Source organism: Muntiacus reevesi, chromosome 6 (assembly GCF_963930625.1).
Source record: "Muntiacus reevesi chromosome 6, mMunRee1.1, whole genome shotgun sequence".
Taxonomy (NCBI): Eukaryota; Metazoa; Chordata; class Mammalia; order Artiodactyla; family Cervidae; genus Muntiacus; species Muntiacus reevesi.
In genome coordinates, this window is record NC_089254.1 from 9,456,919 (window position 1) to 9,476,683 (window position 19,765).

The following is a 19,765-nucleotide window of genomic DNA, read 5'->3' on the forward strand; positions in this document are numbered from 1 at the left end:
TAAGACAGTAGGAGGGGCACTTCTGTGATATAATGAAATCCTACACCCGCTGGGTGGGAGACCCACAAACGAAAATAACAGTACTGCAGAAGTGCTCCCACAGGAGTGAGAGGTCTGAGCCCCACGTCAGGGTGCCCAGGCTGGGGGGTCTGGCACTGGGAGGAGGCGCCAGCAGAGTACTTGGTCTGTGAAGGCCAGTGCAGCTTAAGAGCAGGCACTCGACAAGGTTTCATGTGCACCAGGATCCCGGGCAAAACAGCGACTCCATGGGAACCTGGGCCAAAACTACCTGCAGGCCTTAGGTTTCCTGGGGACGTGAGGACTGGCTGTGGCTCACTGCGGAGGACAAGGACGCTGGTGACAGAGGCTCCAGGGAATACTCATCGGCAGGAGCTCTCTGGAGGTCAGCCTTGGGCCTGGCCCCACCCAGCAGCCCGCAGCTCCAGCGCTGGGACACCTCAGGACAGCCAGCCAACGGGGTGGGAACACAGGCCTACTCACGGACAGACAGGCTGCTAAATGTCTCCCGGAGCCAACAGCTGCCTCTAGACACACCCTTTGACACAGCCCTGCCGACAGAGAGACAAGACCCAGACCCACTCACCGGGGGCGGGCAGCGGCCCCTCCCAACAGGAGCCCTGTCAAGCCCCTGGATCAACCTCACCAACAGTGGGGAGACAGCACAAGCAAGAACCACAATCCTGCAGCCTGAGGAACACAGACCACAGACAGCGAAAGTGAGAAGGATGACCCCGCTGAGAAATTTCAGACGAAGAAACAAGACAGAACCCCAGAAGAACAACTAAGTGAAGCAGAGACAGGCAATGTGCCTGGAAAAGATGTCAGAGTAGTTAGAGTAAAGATGACTCAAGATTGCAAAAAAAGGAATGGTGGCACAGACTGAGAGGATATGAGAAATGTTTAACAAAGAGCCGGAAGCTAGAAAAAACAAAGAGAGATTTAGGAGAGGTGGCAAGAACACACAGAAGAACTGTACAAAAAGGCTCTTAGTGACCTGGATAACCAAGACAGTGCTGTCACTCAGCAAGAGCCAGACATCCTGGAGTGTGAAGTTAAGTGGGCTTTAGGAAGCATTACTATCAACAAAGCTAGTGGAGGTGATGGGATTCCAGCTGAGCTACTTCAAACTCTAAAAGATGATGCTGTTATAAAAGTGCTCCACTCAATATGTCAGCAAATTTGGAAAACCCAGCAGTGGCCACAGGACTTGAAAAGGCCAGTTTTCATTCCAATCCCAAAGAAGGGCAGTGCCAAAGAATGTAAAACTACCACACAATTGCACTCATTTCTCATGCTAGTGAGGTTATGCTCAAAAATCCTTCAAGCTACGCTTCAGCAATACTTAAAAACCAAGAACTTCCAGGTATACAAGCTGGACTTAAAAAAGGCAGAAGAACCGATATCAAACTGCCAACATTCACTGGATCATAGACAAAGCAAGGGAATTCCAGAAAAAAAAAACTACTTCTGCTTCACTGACTGTGGGAAAGCCGATCAAAACAAACTTCGGAAAATTCTTAGAGATGGGAATACCAGACCACCTCACCTGCCTTCTGAGAAACCTGTATGCTGGTCAAGAAGCAACAGTTAGAACCTTACATGGAACAACAGACTGGTTCAAAATTGAGAAAGGAGTACGTCAAGACTGTATGTTGTCACTCTGCTTATTTAACTTACACGGAGAGTATATTATGCGAAATACTGGGCTGGATGAGTTACAAGCTGGAATCAAGACTGATGGGAGAAATATCAACAACCTCAGATATGCAGATGACACCACACCACCCTAATGGCACAAAGTGAAGAGGAACTAAAGAGCCTCTTGACGAAGGGGAAAGAGGAGAGTGAAGAAGATGGCTTACAACTCAGCACTCAAAAAATTAACATCATGACATTCGGTCCCATCACTTCATGGCAAATAGACAGGGAAAAAGTAGAAGCAGTGACAGAGTTTCTCTTCTTATGTTCCAAAATCACTGAGGACAGTGACTGCAGCCATGAAATTAGAAGCTTGCTTCTTGGACAGCAAGCTATGACAAACCTAGACAGTTGTGTTAAAAAGCAAAGACATCACTTCACTGACAAATGTCCATATAGTCAAAGCTAGGGTCTTTGCCACTAGTCAGGTATCGATGAGAGAACTGGACCATAAAGAAGGCTGAGTGACAGACAAAGAATTGATGTTTTCAAATTGCAGTGCTGGAAAAGATGCTTGAGAGTCCCTTGAACTTCAGGTGATTAAAGTAGTCAATCCTAAAGGAAATCAGTTCTGAATATTTATTGAAAGGACTGATGCTGAAGCTCCAATACTTTGGCCACCTGATGCAAAGAGTTGACTCACTGGAAACTGATGTTGGGAAAGATTTAAGGCAAAAGGAGAAGTCGTCAGCAGAGGATGAGATGGTTAGATGGCATCACCAACTCAATGGATATGAGTTTGAACAATGTCTGGGAGACAGTGAAGGACAGGGAGGCCTGGTTGCTGCAGTCCATGGGGTCGCACACACAGAGTCAGACATGACTTTGTGACTGAACAAATAGCTAATTCAGTTTGTTGTAAAACACTGTAAAGTAACTATAATCTAATTTTAAAAATTCTTAGAGTAAAAGATAGCCAGAACACTCTAACATAAATCACAGCAGTATCTTTTTTGATCCACCTCCTAGAGTAACGAAAATAAAAACAAAGGTGGGACCTAATCATACCTAAAACCTTGTGCACAGCAAAGGAAACTATACACAAAAAAGCAAGCCACAGAATCGGAGAAAATATTTGCAACTGATATGACTGACAAGGGATTACCCTCCAATATATACAAATAGTCCATGCAGTTTGTATAAAAAAGAACCCCTCTCTCCAAAAAAAAACAGCCAAAAAATTAGTAGAAGATCTAAATGCACTTTTCTCTGAAGAAAAAATATAGATGCCAAAAAGCACATGAACAGATGGCCAACATCACTATTAAATGCAAACCAAAACTACAATGAGTTGCTACCTCACAGTGGTCAGAATAGGCATCGACAAAAAAAGCCTGCAAACAATGAATACTGGAGAGGGTATGGAGAAAAGGGAACCCTTTTCTACTGATGGTGTGAATATAAACTGGTACAACGATTATGGAGAACAGTATGGAGGTTCCTTAAAAAACTAAACATAGAACTACTGTATGATGGAGCAATCTCACCCATTCCTGGACTTTTATTCAGAGAGAACCCTAATTCAAAAGGCTTCATGCGCCCCAATGTTCACTGAAGCACTATTTACAAAGCCAAGACATGGAAGCAACCTCAATGTCCATCGACAGTTACGAATAAACAAGCGGTACATGTTAAGCATGGAATATTACTCAATCATGAAAAAGAATGAAATAATGCCATTACAGCAACATGGATGGACCTTTAGATTATCATACCAATTGAATTACTTTTATTTCAGGCAGAAAAAGATTTCACTTATATGTGGAATAAAAAAATGATACAAATTTATTTACAAAACAGAAATAAGACTCACAGATTCCAAAAACAACTTATGGTTATCAAAGTGCAAAGGTGGAGGGAAGATAAATTAGGAATTTGAGATTAACATATACACACTACTGTATACAAAATAATCAATAAGGAACTACAGAGAACTCCAGCCAACGTTCAGCAATAATCTACGTGGGAAAAGAATCTGAAAAAGAATGGATATATGTAGAACTGAATCAATCTGCTATACCTCTGAAACTAACACAACACTGTAAATCAACTATACTCTAAAGTAAATCAGCTATAATATGAAGTACAAATCAGAAAACAACTGAAGGTCAAAGAATCAAAAAGTTAAAAACTATAAATCACTATATATTGTTCAGTGAATTATGTTAAATGCTCAGTTGCATACTATTATGGAAATGGCATGTATTCTATTTGTTTTCTTCTCTAGTCACAAAATATAAACTATTTTATCTGAGGTTCCATCAAGCAGAAAGATCTGTTAAAATGGTTATATGATGACCTTGACATAATGACCATCATTATCCAGAGGATCCAGAAGTATAATGCAAATTATCAGAGAAGGATTAAATCATGTTTGGCATTTTCTAAACATGTAATAATTTTCCTGTGTTACAATTCTCTGAGAAGTGGTAATCTAAGTTGGTACAGATGATAACACTCTAAAAGAAAATAAATGAAAGTCGCTCAGTTGCATCTCTTTGCGACCCCATGGACTATGCAGTCCATGGAATTCTCCAGGATAGAATACTGGAGTGGGTAGCCTTTCCCTTCTCCAGGGCATCTTCCCAACCCAGGGATCAAACCAGGTCTCCCGCATTGCAGGCAGATTCTTTACCAGCTGAGCCACAAAGGAAGCCCAAGAATACTGGAGTGGGTATCCTATCCCTTCTCCAGTGAGCCTTCCCGACCCAGGAACCAAACTGGGGTCTCCTGCATTGCAGCCAGATTCTTTACCAACTGAGCTATCAGGAACCCTGATAATATTCTACAGAGATTTTATAATTAAGTCCCCCCCCCAAAAAAAATGAAGTTCCATACCTCAATTCCTGACCATATCAGTTTCTATCAAAATTAAGTGTTGAAAAGTAAAACAGTCTAGCTCTCTTTTACACTGCAGTGTTAATACTGAAACATGTGAGAATTTTCTTAAAAAACTGCCCAGATATAGCAAAAATATCAGTCCTTTAAATGCCAAATTATCCATATTTGCATTGACACAATATATGTTATATCATTCATTAAAGACTTCTTGCAGACTTTCCTGGTGGTCCAGTGGTTTAGAATCAGCCTGCCAATGAAGGGCACACAGGTTTGATCCCTGGTCCAGGAAGATCCCACATGCCATGGGGCAACTAAGCTCAAGTGCCGCAACTACTGAGCCCATACTCTGCAACAAGAGAAGCTACTGCAGTGAGAAGTTTGTGCACTGCAACTGGAGAGTAGCCCCTGCTCATTGCAACTAGAGAATGCCTGCCTGCAGCAACAAAGTTCCAGGGCAGGAAAAAAAGAAGAGGTAAACAATGGTTTACCTCAAAGAGGTTTCTTTGGTTTCTCAAAGAGGTAAACAACGCCATATGATCTAGCAATTCAACTCCTAGGTATATACCCAAAAGAATCGAAAGTAGGAACTCAAATACTGTATATCAATATTCACAGCAGCATTAATCACAACAGGTTAAACAAAAAAAAAAAAGCAGAAATGACCCAAGTGTCCATCAACAGATGAATAAACAACCTGTCTATATACATCCAATGGAATACTATGCAGGAATGAACAGGAATGAAGGAATAAACATAATACAGGAATAAACATAAACAGGAATGAAGTTTGATATATGCTATAGTGTGGATAAACCCTGACAACACGTTAAATGAAATAACCAAGATACAAAGGGCAAATATTGTATGATTCCACTTGCATATAAGATCTAGAATAAGCAAATTCACAGAGACTGATCACAGTTGAGAATTGGGGCAGGAAAGGATGGGGAGTGATTGTGTAACGGGCACAAAATTTCTACTCAGGGGATGGAAAAGTTTCAGAAATAGTGATGGTTTCATGTTATAAATGTACTTAATGGCACTAAATTGCACACCGAAAGAGTTAAAACAGCATTTTATCTTATATGTATTTTACCACAATAAAACCAAAAGACATTAAGACTTCTTTGCCCTTCTAGAATAAAGGAGTACAGTGTTATTACTTAGCTAAAGCAACCAGAAATTTTACAATGCATGTAAAACAATTGTGATATAACATATAAATGTGAACTCACTAAGTTTTCTGTAGGTTGTAGTTTTAGAGATCTTGGAATCTTAGGGGTAATTTCCACTGGAGTTATTCTGACTACTGCATGCATTTCTATGTTTAGTCTCTTTCTCAGGTCATCTGGAATCTGAAATATATAAAAATGAATTAAAAATATAAATGCTAAAATCTTAAGAAATATTCCACAGCATAAACACTGATATTAATTTCTATCAACTCAGGTAAATGATAACTGCCATGATTCATAGTATAGGTGGGCATTCAGGTACTGTTATGATGCTAACATTTCAACTTTTTCCTACAGTAGTTTCTTTTAACATCCTCATCAGAAGGTGGTCAGTTTTGATCTGGCCGGTTAAGCCAGCTTGAGCACCTGACGGCAGCTGCCGCCTCTCACGGGCCACCCTCCCAACCTGACCACAGAGGGGAAGTGCAGGCTCCTCGCTGTCGTCTCAGTTGGTCTCCAGGACCTGATCACCACTTTTTCACCCCAGCCTCACCATATAACGCCAAGGAAGTAACAGTGCTTCCTGCCTGATGGCAGCACCATTACTGGAAACAAGCAAGTCCATTGACAGGTTCAGACAATACGATTTTCAAGATGCAGTGGGATCTTCTTGAGTAAGAGATCAGAGATAACAGAAAATGTGAGGCACGGCTGGAGCTTCCGAGAGTGATGTAGGCTGAAGAGATTACAACTTGCAAGCCACCTACCTAAAGGTCACAGTCTAAACTGTGAGCGTAAAAGAAATCTACTAAGGAGACTCCCTTTCCTTTCCATTGTTCTTCCCTGTCCTTCCTTCTCACCCTGAAATTACATTTCACGATGGTTCAAAATTAGGTTAAAATAAAGGAGGCTGGTGACTCATTTCATACAAAATTAACATTAACATCTGAAGCTAGGATGAGGAGGTGGAATGCTAGCCGTGCTGCTTTCGCTCTCCATCACAGTGAAGAACCAACACCAGCAGGGCAAGGAGCTTCCTGGGTACCTCTGAATCCAGGTCATCTCATGCCGTGGGTCTCTCCCGACACCGGGCATTTCCCCCAGCACGTACCAAGACATTCCTTTGCTTTCAAGAAGGTGGAAGCAAACCTTTGGGCATTAAAGACGTGAGACTTTGTAGGGTGCTCCATCAGAAGCATGAACTCAAGAGTCAGCCTGTCAGGGTTTGAATCCTCATTCTACTTACTGACTCATTACCCCAGGTAGGTAATTTTGACCTCTCTGGGCCTGTACCTATCTTAGGTTTTACCTGTCCAAGTTTATTAGCCAGAAAAACACACAAACCTTACCCAAACAAGGACTCTACCCTGCAATCAGAAATGTGTCCCCACGGGAACTTCTGTTGTTAGTCACTCAGTCGTGTCCGACTCTGTGACCCCGTGGACAGTAGCCTGCCAGGCTCCTCCGTCCGCGGGATTCTCCAGGCAAGAATACTGGAGTGGGTTGCCATTTCCTTCTCTAGGAGATCTTCCCGAACTAGGGATCGAACCCTGGTCTCCTGCATTGCAGGCAGATTCTTTACCATCTGAGCCACCAGGGAAGACTAGAGGAGGGGGGACTTTAAATAGTATTTATTACGCTGGTTTTCAACTTGTGCATAAAATATTATAATACTTTAGTTCAAAATTTGGGCAAGTTCAAGCAACATAAAATTATTTTCTAAGATTTATACTAAGCCATTTGCTATACCCCAGAAACAAACAACACTGTCAATCAACTACAGTATAATTGGGGGCTTCCCTGGTGGCCCAGACAGTAAAGAATCTGCCTGCGATGTGGGAGATCCAGGTTCAATACCTGGGTTGGGAAGAGCCCTTGGAGGAGGAAATGACTACCCACTCCGGTATTCTTCCCTGGAGAATTCCATGGATAGAGAAGCCTGGCAAGCTATAGTCCGTGGGGTTGCAAAGAGTCAGACACAACTGAGCAACTAACACAATATAGTATAATTCTTAAAGAAAGACTTATACTAACCCAGACTTTCCCAAGATGAAGCGTGTCTAAACTTTTGGTGTATTTAATGGCATTCTTCAGTTCCTCAAGTCCATTCCAGGCTACCTTTAGCACACAGGCCTTGCCAGCTTTGTGACTATGGTCTGGGCTAACTTGTTTTTGATCTAGAGGGTCTGACATCTGCTTCTCTTTTTCAGGTGACAGGACATTTTGCTTTGTTCTACTTTGCTGTTGCTTTGGAGAAAGCAGTTTCACTAGCTGTCCATAGGTCACAGTGAAGCTGGGCTCCAAATCAAAATATTCCTGGTCCCATGGGAATACATGAATGGCATGATGTTTGTGAAACACAGAAGTTGCAGATGCCTTACATATGCTGGGAGGCTGGGATTTGCATACTCTGAAAACATTGTCCAGAGGAACAACTGTTGACTGCATGTTTTTGAAAGCATTGATTTCAGTAACCCCCCAGGATGTGTCTTGCTTCTTCTCAGACCCAGAAGAAAAAATGCTTCCTATCACAGTCCATAAGCTTGGTAGAAATGATGAGTTGATTCTTTCCTCTGAATCTCGTTCTTTAGACCCAGCGACTCCTACAGTGTTTGACTGAAGCTGCTTGGCTTGAAGTTCTTTTGTCAATCCTTTTTGGTCTCTTCCATAATTATGAAATTGTCCAGGTGTTTTACCCGCTTCTGAAAATGTACTCTCTTTGGCTTGGCGGGTCTTTGGCTGAATTAGGAGTCTGCTGTCGGTTTCCAGCCTTCCATAAGGAGCACCCGGTGTTAGCGAAACTGTAGATAAAACAAGGGTCATGAGTGTGCCTTTACCTCTGCTGTGGATTCAATGCGAAGTGAAGAGTATCACAGAAAACGCTACAGTAGCACCTACCAATCTGGATAAATACGTAAGTCTGCTGATCAACCCAGACAGGAAAAATGGCTTTTGGAAAAACTATTCGAATCTGATCTAGAAGGTGCTCTTCAAGGGAAGCAGCATGCAGCTCCTAGAAGAAAAACAAACAGAAAGGTCGGTTCCCTTTACATTTTGTCTATTTCCTGTTTAGAAAGGAAATCTCAACTCTTTCTTATAAATCAAACCTACTTGGTTTATAATACCACTCAGAGAAGAGAAATCTAAAGACACCGATATTTTGGGGGATCAGATCAAGATGGAGGAAGGGTAGGATGGGGAGCTCCCCTTCTCTCACAAATATATCAAAAATACATCTACATGTGGAATTGTTCTCACAGAACATCTAGTGAACTTTGGTAGAACATTTTCTAGATTTCCAAAGGGCAAAAAATCTTCATTTAACTGTGAAGAACAAAAGAAGATAAAGAGAGAGAGAGAAAGGAATCTGGACAGTAGCTATGAGAGGGGAAAGGTGTCTGCTCACTTGGAAGCCCTGTCCCAGGCGGAGAGATCACTGGGGACAGAGGCCGGGCTTTGGAGTCTCAGAGAGCACAGCACCTGGTCACAGAGGGCAACGGAGAGGCAGACCGCACAGATGGTCAGTGCTGCCACCAGGCCCTCCCCAGGCTGAGATGCTCATCCACGCAGGCAGGTGGGCGCCGAGGCCCAGGCGTCAGAGGGAGAACTGGGGAGAGGACTGGGGTTGGCCGTGTGGACAGCCCAAGGGGACTAGGATGCCACGTGCCCCAACCAAGGGAATACGGGAATGGGCCTGGGCCCACCAGAGAGGTAAGGTGATGTTGTTGGGGGAACGCAAGGCGAGGAGCAGGATCCCACAGGATTCCTTTCCCCCTGTGCGCTCTCAGCTGACATGCACCACCTACACGCTCTGGGGCAGGCACACGCAGACGCTACCACCGCAGACTCCAGAGCGAGCTGCAGACCACCACCGCCACCAAGGGTCCTGTGACTGAGCACCAACCGCTGCCCGTGCCTTTCTGGGACTGTGCATGGGCCAAGTGCCTGCACACCCCTCATCGAGTGGATGATGGACAGCACAAGCAGAGAAGAGAGATGGCGAACATTCAAACCGAAAACAACCCTCAAAACAGTGTCACATCCACACAAGCTATGCAGGGACGCCCTCACGTATAAACAGCCCTCCAAGGCTACAGTAGATGACTGTTTCTCCTAAACTCACAGACTAAGAGAGATACAAGTGAAATGAAGCAGCAGAGAACTACTCCCAACTAAAAGACCAAGAGAATTCCCCTAAAGGAATCAACAGGGAAACAGACCTCGGCAGTCTAATAGACACCAACTTCAAAAACAGGTAATGAAAATGCTAAGGGAATTAAGAAAAGCTATCAACAGAAATGCAAATTACTATAAAAAGGAACTATATGGAGGAGCCAAGAAAAGTTAGAAAATTCATTTGCCAAGATGAAAGTTGAACTAAAGGTAATGAATACCAGAATAAATAATGCAAAAGAAGGAATAAGTGATCTGGAAGACAGAACAAAGGAAATTACACAAAACAGCAGGCAGAAAGCCAACTGAACAAAATTAAAGCAATATGAGACCCACTGGATAATATAAAGCGCGTCAATCTATGTGTAATATGTTTTCCAGAAGGAGAAGAGAAAAGGGGATTCAAAGTGTATTTGAAGAAATTATGAGTAAAAACTTCCCAAACCTGAAGAACCAAACAGATATCCAGATATAGGAAGCACAGAGGATCCTAAACAATATGAATCCAAACAGACCTACACCAAGACACACTAAAATAAAAATGGCAAAAGTTAAAGAGGATTCTAAAGGCAGCAAGACAAAAACAAAGAGTTGAATACAAGGGAACCCCCATAAGCCTATCAGCTAATTTCTCTACAGAAACACTGCAGGCCAAACAGGAGTGGCAAAATATATTCAAAGTCTTGAAAGGGAAAATTCCACAGTCTAGAATATTCTACCCAGCAAGATTATTGTTTAGAATAAGAAGAGGAATAAAGCATTTCTCAGGCAAGCAAAAACTAAATGAATATACCAATAGCAAAACTATGGAAATATTAACAGATCTCTAAATAGAAAAGATGCAAGGAGATATAGAAAGGCAGAAATCATGATTGGAAAGTAAATCATTTAAACTGGCTCGTATAAATATCCAAAAAAAGAAAAAAATCTATTTGTGAAAGTGATGATACATACAAGCAACAGAAAAAGGATGAACATGAAGATGTAAAAAAGGACATCAAAATCATAAAATGTGGGGAAGGACAGTAAGAAAATGCATTCTTTTTTTTTTTTTAGAATATGTTTGAGCAGATATGACTATCAGTTTAAAGCAAGCACATATATGAAAGGGTTAACATACTTAAAAAACAGAGCCAAAAAAAAAAAAAAAAAACCAGGGCAGTCACAAATCAAAAACATAAAATAAATGCACAATGACCAAAAAGAACACAAGCATAAAGTAAATCATCAAACCACAAAAAGAGGAAGAAAAACAAAGAAGCAACTGGAAAACAAGGTTTAACATGGCAATAAATACATATGTATCAATAATTACCTTAAATGTCAATGGACTGAATGCTCCAATCAAAAGACAGAGTGGCAGACTGGATTAAAAAAGAAAAAGGCTACAACATGCAGCCTATATGAGACCCACCTTATGGCAAAAGACACACAGATTACAAGTGAGGGCACAGAAAAAGACATTTCATGTATTGGAAATAAAAGGAAAGCAGAAATTGCAACACTTAACATCAGACAAAACAGACTTTAAAACAAAGGCCATAAAGAAAGATAAAGGACACTTCATAATGGTAGAAGGATCAACATGAGAAGATATTACACTTGTCCACATACATGCACCTAATACAGCAGCGCCCAAATATATAAACCACACACTAACAGACATAAGGGCTTCCTTGGTGGCTCAGCGGTAAAGAGTCTGCCCCTAATTCAGGAGACGTGGGTTCAATCCCTGGGTTGGGAAGATCCCCTGGAGAAGAAAATGGCAACCCACTGCAGCATTCTTGCCTGGGAAATCCCATGGGCAGAAGGAGCCTGGATGACTATAGTCCATGGGGTCAGAAAGAATTGGACACAATTTAGTGACTAAACAACAATTACAGTAGGAGACTTTAACAGCCATTCACATCAAAGAACAGATCTTCTTGACAGAAAATCAGTAAGGCAACAGAAATCCTAAATGACCCAACAGAACAGTTACACTTAAATCATATTTTCAGGGCATTACCTCCCCCCAAAGTAGAATATACATTCTTTTCAAGGGCACATGGAACATTTTCTAGGACTGACCACACAGTAGGGCATAAACTAACCTCAACAAATTCAAGAGTATATTACCCATTAAAAAGAATACATTTGAATCAGTTCTAATGAGGTGGATGAAACTGGAGCTTATTATACAGAGTGAAGTAAGTCAGAAAGAAAAACACCAAACCAGTATACTAACGCATATATATGGAGTTTAGAAAGATGTTAATGATAACCCTATATGTGAGAGAGCAAAAGAGACACAGAGGTATAGAACAGTCTTTTGGACTCTGTGGGAGAAGGCGAGGGTGGGATGATTTGAGAGAATAGCATTGAGACATGTATATTACCATACGTGAAAGAGATTGCCAGTCCAGGATCGATGTATGAGACAGGGTGCTCAGGGCTGGTGCACTGGGATGACCCTGAGGGATGGGATGGGGAGGGAGGTGGGAGGGGGTTTCAGGATGGGGAACAAATGTGCACCCATGGCTGATTCATGTCGATGTATGGCAAAAACCACCACAATACTGTAAAGTAATTAGCCTCCAACTAAAATAAATAAATTTAAAAAAAATTCAAAAGTATAGAAAGTATTTCAAGCCATCTTCTCCAATCACAGTGGCACAAAATTACCAATCAACCACAGGAAAAGGAATGAGGAAAAGAAGATTACATAGAGACTAAACAACATGTTACTAAAAAACCAATGAGGAAATCTAAAGGAAATTAAAAAATACCTTGAGACAAGTAACAATCAGAACACAACAATACAAAATCTATGGCCTGCAGCAAAGGTAGTTCTTAGAGGGAAGTTCATAACAATAAAGGTCTTCCTCAAAAAAGCAAGAAGAATCTCGACCAACCAACCTAATCTACCACATAAAAGAACTAGAAAAAGAACAAACAAAACCTAAAGTTAGTAGAAGGAAGGATGTAATAAAGAGCAGGGAGGACATAAATAAAGATTAAAAAAAAAAAACAGAAAAAAATTATTAAAACCAGGAGCTTGGTCTTTGAAAGGGTAAACAACACTGACAAACCTCTGAACAGGCTCATTAAGAAAAGAGAAAGAACCTAAATAAAGAAAATAAGAAATGAAGGAGAAACCAACAAATTCTGCAGAAATACAAAAACCCGTAAGAGAATACTATGAACAATTAAATGCTGGGAACTCCCTGATGATCTAGTGGTGAGGACTTGCAGCTCCTCACTGCCATGGCCCAGGTTCAATCCCTGGCTGAGGAACTGAGATCCGGAAAGCTGTACAACATGTCCAAAAAACAAAAACAAATTATATGCCAACAAATTTGACAACCTGGAAGAAATGGACAACTTTCTAGAAACATACAGCCCACTGAAATTGAATCAAGAAATAGATCAGTTGAACAGACCAGTCACTCAAAGTGAAATAGAATCTGTAATGATAAACCTCCCTACAAACAAAAGCTATGACAGACCTAGACGGCATATTAAAAAGCAGAGACAGCACTTTGACAACAAAGGTCCATGTAGTCAAAGCTATGGTTTTTCCAATAGTCATGTATGGATATGAGAAAAGTGAAAGTTGCTCAGTCGTGTCTGACTTTTTGCGACTCCATGGACCTACAACATCTTCTAGAATTAACACCAAAAAAAAAGTTCTTTTCATCACAGGGGATTGGAATGCAAAAGGAGAAAGCCAAGAGATGTGTGGAAGAGCAGGCAAGTGTGGCCTTGGAGTACAAAATCAAACAGGGCATAGGCTAACAGAACTTCATCCAGAGAATGCACTGGTCACAGCAAACCCCTCTTTCAACAACACAAAAGGACGACTCTACACATGGACATCACCAGATGGTCAATACTGAAATCAGACTGATTATATTCTTTGCAACTAAAGATGGAGAAGCTCTATACAGTCAGCAAAAACAAGACCTGGAGCTGACTGTGGTTTGGATCATCAACTTCTTATTGCATAAAAGTTCAGACTTAAATTGAAGAAAGCAGGGAAAACGACTAGGCCATTTAGCTATGACCTAAATCAAATCCCTTATGGTTACACAGTGGAGGTCTCGAATAGATTCAAGTAATTAGATCTGGTAGACAGAGTACCTGAAGAACTACGGGTGGAGGTCTGTAACATTCTACAGGATGCATGACCAAAATCATCCCAAAGAAAAAGAAATGCAAGAAGGCAAGGACGTTGTCCGAGGAGGCTTTATAAGAGTTGCAGAATGAAGAGAAGCAAAAATGAAAGGAGAAAGGGAAAGACAGCCCCAAATGAATGCAGAGTTCCAGAAAATAGCCAAGAGAGGTAAGAAGGCCTTCCTAAACAAACAGTGCAAAGAAATAGGGGAAAACAATAGAATGGGAAAGACTAGAGATCTCTTCAAGAAAACTGGAGATATCAAGGGAACATTTCCTGCAAGGATGGGCACAGTAAAGGACAGAAGGGAAGGACCTGACAGGAGCAGAAGAGATTAAGACATTAAGACAAGGTGGCAAGAATACACAGAAGAACAATACAAAACAGTTTTTAATGACACAGATAACCAGGATGGTGCGCTCACTCACCTAGAGTCTGACATCTTGGAGTGTGAAGTCAAGTGGGCCTTAGGAAGCGTTACTAACAACAAAGCGAGGGGAGGTGATAGAATTCCAGCTGAGCTATTCCAAATCCTAAAAGATGATACTGTTAAAGTGCTGCACTCAATATGTCAGCAAGTTTGGAAAACTCAGCAGCGCCCATAGGACTGGAAAAGGTCAGCTTTCATTCCAACCCCAAAGAAAGGCAATGCTGAAGAATGTTCAAATCATTGTACAATTGCACTCATTTCACATGCTAGTAAGGTTATGGTCACAATACTTCAAGCGTAGGCTTCAACAGTACGTGAACTGAGAACTTCCAGGTGTACAAGATGGGTTTAGAAAAGGCAGAGGAACCAGAGATCAAGTTGCCAACATTCGTTGAATCATAGAGAAAGCAAGGGAATTCCAGAAAAACAACTACTTCTGCTTCATTAACTAGGGCTTCCCTGGTGGCTCAGATGGTAAAGAATCCGCCTGCAACGCAGGAGACCTGGGTTCGATCCCTGGGTTGGGAAGATCCCCTGGAGAAGAGAAAGGCTACACACTCCAGTGTTTTGGTTTGGAGAATTCCTTGGAGTCGCAAAGAGTCAGACACAGTTGAGCAACTTTCACTTTTTTCACTTCATTAACTATGTTAAAGCCTTTGACTGTGTAGATCACAACTGGAAAATTCTTAGAGACGGGAATACCAGACCACCTCACCTGCCTCCTGAGAAACCTGTAATGTAGGTCAAGAAGTAACTGCAACTGGACGTGGAACAACGGAGTGGTTAAAACTTGGGAACAGAGTATGCCAAGGCTGTGTACGGTCACCCTGCCTGTTTAACTCATTCACAGAGTGCTGCTCCGCTGTGCTTAGTCGCTCGGCTGTTTCCCACTCTTGGTGACCCCACGGACCGACCCCGCCAGGCTCCTCTGTCCTGGGGATTCTCCAGGCAAGAGCAGTGGTGTGGGCTGCCATGCCCTCCCCAGGGATCTTCCCAACCCAGGAACTGAACCCAGGTCTTCTGCACTGCAGGCAGATTCTTTACCGGCTGAGTCACCAGGGAAGTCCAAGAAAACTGAAGTGGGTAGCCTATCCCTTCTCCAGGGGATCGTCCCGACCCAGGAATCAAATCAGGGTTTCCTATACTGCAGCTGAGCTACAAGCTCAGCTACCAGGGTAGCCCTATATGCAGAGTACATCGTGCAAAATGTTGGACTGGATGAATCACAAGCTGGACTCAAGATTGCTGGAAGAAATATCAACAACCTCAGAGTATGGAGATGATATTGCTTTAACTGCAGAAAGTTAGGGTGAAAAAGCTGGCTTAAAACTCAACATTACAAAAACTTAAGGTCATGACATCCAGTCCCATCAGTTCATGACAAGTAGAAGGGGAAAAAGTGGAAGCAGTGACAGATTTTATTTTCTTGGGCTCCAAAATCACAGGAGATAGTGACTGCAGCCATGAAATTAAAAGATGCTTGTTCTTTGGAAGGAAAGCTATAACAAAACTAGACAACACAGTAAAAAGCGGTGACATCACTTTATTGCAAAGGTCAGTACAGTCAAAACTATGGTTTTTCCAGTAGTCATGTATGGATGTGAGAGTTGGGCCATAAAGAAGGATGGGCACTAAAGAATTTATGCTTTTGAATTGTGGTGCTGGAGAAGACTCTTGAGAGTCCCTTAAAACTGCAGGAGATCAAACCAGTCAATCCTAAAGGAAATTAACCCTGAATATTCATTGGAAAGACCACTGCTGAACCTCCAATGCTTTGGCCACCTGATGCAAAGAGCCGACTCACTGGAAAAGACCCTGATGCTTGGAAGGATTAAAGCCAAAAGGAGAAGGGGGCAGCAGTCAAAGAGATGGTTAGACACCATCACTGACTTGGACAAGAATTTGAGCAAACTCCAGGAGACAGTGAGACAGGGAAGTCTGGTGTGCTGTAGTCCACGGGGTTGCAAAGAGTCGGACATGACTTAGCGACTGAACAGCAACAACATGATAAAAACTCTTTCAAAAGTGGGTACTGAGAGAACATATCTCAATATAATAGAAGCCTTTTATGACAAACCCACAGCCAATGTAACACTGAACAGTGAAAAGCCAAAAGCATTCCTGCTAAAATCTGGAACAAAACAAGGATGTCCACTCACCACTTCTCTTCACGGTAACATTGAAAGTCCTAGCCACAGCAATCAGACAGAAAAAGAAGGTGTTCAGACTGGAAGGGAAGAGGTCGAACTGTCATTATATGCAATGCATCCCCGCTCAGTCACTTCAGTTGTGTGCAGCCCTTTGTGACATTATGGACTGTAGTCCTCCAGGCTCCTCTGGCCATGGGCTTCTCCCGGCAAGACATTTAGGACATTTAGGTTGCCATTTCCTCCTCCAGGGGATCTTCCTGACCCTGGGATCGAACCTAGTCTCCTGCATCTCCTGTATTGCAGGCAGATGCTTTATCACCAGGGAAGCCCATGTGCAGATGACATGTTACTATATACAGAACACCCTAAGGTCTCCATACAAAAACTACTAGATCTGATAAATGAACTCAGCAAAGTAGCAGCATACAAAAAGATTAACACTCAAAAATAAGTTGCATTTGTTTTATACTAACAGTGAAGTATCAGAAAGGAAATGTAAGAAAACAATACTTTTAAACCTGGACCAAAATAAAAATACCTAGGAATAAACCTGACGAAGGAGGTGAAAGACTTAGATGCTGAGAACTATAAAATATTAATACAGGAAATTAAAGAGAATTCAAAGACATGGAAAGACATCCCATGCTCTTGGGCTGGAAGAGTATTGTTAAATGGCAATACCACCCAAAACGATCTACAAACTTAATGCAATCCATGCCAAATTACTCATGACATTTTTCACAGAACTGGAACAAATAATCCAAAAATTTACATGGAACCATAAAGACCCAGAAGTGACAAAGCAATCCTGAGGGGAAAAAAACAAAGCAGAAGGCGTACGTCTCTCAGATTTCAGACAATACGACCATAAACAAAACAACGTGTGTTGGTACAAAAACCAACATGTGGATCAATGGAACAGAATAGAGAGACAAGATATAAACCCACACACCTATGGCCAATTAATCTTCAACAAGAATATGAGAAAATCAAATGGGAGAAAGTCTCTTCAGCAAGTGGTGCTAGGAAAGTTAGACAGCTGCATGTAAATGAAGTCAGAACACACCCTCACACCACGCACAAAAATAAACTCAAAATGGCTTAAAGACCTAAACACAAAATATGACATCGTGAAACTCCTAGAAGAGAATACAGGCAAAGCATTCTCTAACATAAATTGTACCAATGTTTTATTAGATCAGTCTCCCAAGGCAATAGAAATAAAAACAAAATAAACAAATGGGACTTAATCAAACTTACAAACTTTTACACAGGAAAAAAAAAAGAAGGATGAAAAGACAACCTAAGGAATGGGAGAAAATATCTGCAAAATGATATAACTGACAAGGGCTTAATCTCAAAAATATATAAACTGCTCATACAATTCAAGAAAACAAACAGCCAAAAAAAAAAAAAAAAGGGCAGAAGACCTAAGTAGACATTTCTCCAAAACAGACATATAGATGGCCAGTAGGTACATGAAAAGATGTTCAACATCACTAATTATTAGAGAAGCCAAAAACAAAACTACAATGAGGTATCACTTCACCCCAGTCAGAATGGCCATCATTAAAAAGTCTACAAATAACAAGCGCTGGAGCGGGTTTGGAGAAGAGGAAACCCTCCTACACTGTTGGGAGGAATGTAAGCTGGTGCAGCCACCATGAAAAACAGCATGGACTTCCCCCAGAAAACTAAAAATAGAACTATCATATGATCTAGCAGTCCCACTCCTGGGTATATATCCAGACAAAACTATAGTTCAGAAAGATACACGCACACCTGTGTTCAGAGCCGCACAATTCACAACGGCCAAGACGTGGAAACAGCCTGAGTGGCCGTCAATCCACGCACAGCGGGATGCTACTAACAATGCATACTAACAACGCCATCTGCAGCAACACGGACGCAGCTAGCTATTGTGATAGGAAGTGAAGGAAACCAGAGAGACAGACACCACAAGGTATCATTTACATGTGGAATCTAAAATATGGCACGAAATGAACATACGTAGAAAACAGACACAGGCTCACAGAGAGAAAGACCTGTGGCTGCTCAAGGGGCAGGGGAGGGAAGGGCAGGACTGGAGTCTGGGACTCACAGATGCGAACCACCACGATAGAGTGGGCAATAACAAGGTCCTCCTGTACGGCACAGGGGACGGTATCCACTCTCCCAGGGCAAATCGTGATGGAAGGGAAACAAAAAAATGCATGTATGCGTATCACTGAGCCGCTCTGCTGCACAGCGGAAATCAGCACGGCACTGTAAATAACTACACTCAAAAAACATCAAAGACACTGATGCTCTGAAGTAGTTTAACCTTCAACTTGGACAGTTCTCATTGTGTTCTCTTTACCAGTATCTCCCAGTCATCTGCTGACAGGGGTTCCACCTCAACTTGCTGGCAAGACACCACATGGGAACAAGGCTTGAGAAACACCTGGAAAAAAAATTAAAGTACAAAACCACCATTAAAAGACTTTTTTATATGCCTGGAAAATAGGGACTTCTCTCTTTAGCTCTGTAGTTAAGTGTGTGTGTCATCCTTTATTTGACAAATATCTATTAAGCTCTTATTCTTAGGTAGGTGTTGATACACTCAACATTTTAGAAAAAAATTTCACAACTATAAAATACAGGAAAATACATCCTAGTGCAATACACGTTTGAAAAAATAACAAACATAACCATTTAAAGAAAAGAAATGTGAGTTAAAAAAAGAGAAGAAAAACAATGATGTCATCAAGTCATGGCTTGATCTAGTATATAAGTACTATTGTTTCTAGATGTTCTGCAACTTAGCTTCATAACTAAACGTCAAGCCATGGTGCTTCTGGAAAAGTTAGTAACACACTGAAAGAGAGATCAGAACCAATCATTTAGAATTATTCAGAAGTATAATCATTCATAGCTAAAAATATAGTTTAACAAATACTCTGTCCTTCCAGTCCACAGACACACAGGAATGCCAGTGTCTCTCAAGAATCTGAAATACACTCACTCACTCTATTTCCACTTCTAGGGGCATTTCTGGGGATTAGAGGAGTAAAATCCAAAGCCACCGAGGAGTAAATGCTCCTTCTTGCTTTTGTGGGTTGGGGCAGAATTTCCCCAAGCG

General features: G+C 41.7%; 1 protein-coding gene across 1 annotated transcript in view; it reads right to left on the reverse strand.

Annotated features, from left to right (window-relative positions):
* Positions 1–19,765, reverse strand: part of PEX1 (peroxisomal biogenesis factor 1) — a 70,203-nt gene that overhangs the window by 44,941 nt on the left and 5,497 nt on the right. Inside the window, exons 3-6 of the mRNA XM_065938647.1 lie at positions 19,004–19,087; positions 8,634–8,748; positions 7,770–8,536; positions 5,796–5,915 (exon numbers count right to left, since the gene is read on the reverse strand). Coding sequence (XP_065794719.1) covers positions 5,796–5,915; positions 7,770–8,536; positions 8,634–8,748; positions 19,004–19,087 — 1,086 coding nt within the window. The remainder of the gene's footprint in view (positions 1–5,795; positions 5,916–7,769; positions 8,537–8,633; positions 8,749–19,003; positions 19,088–19,765) is intronic.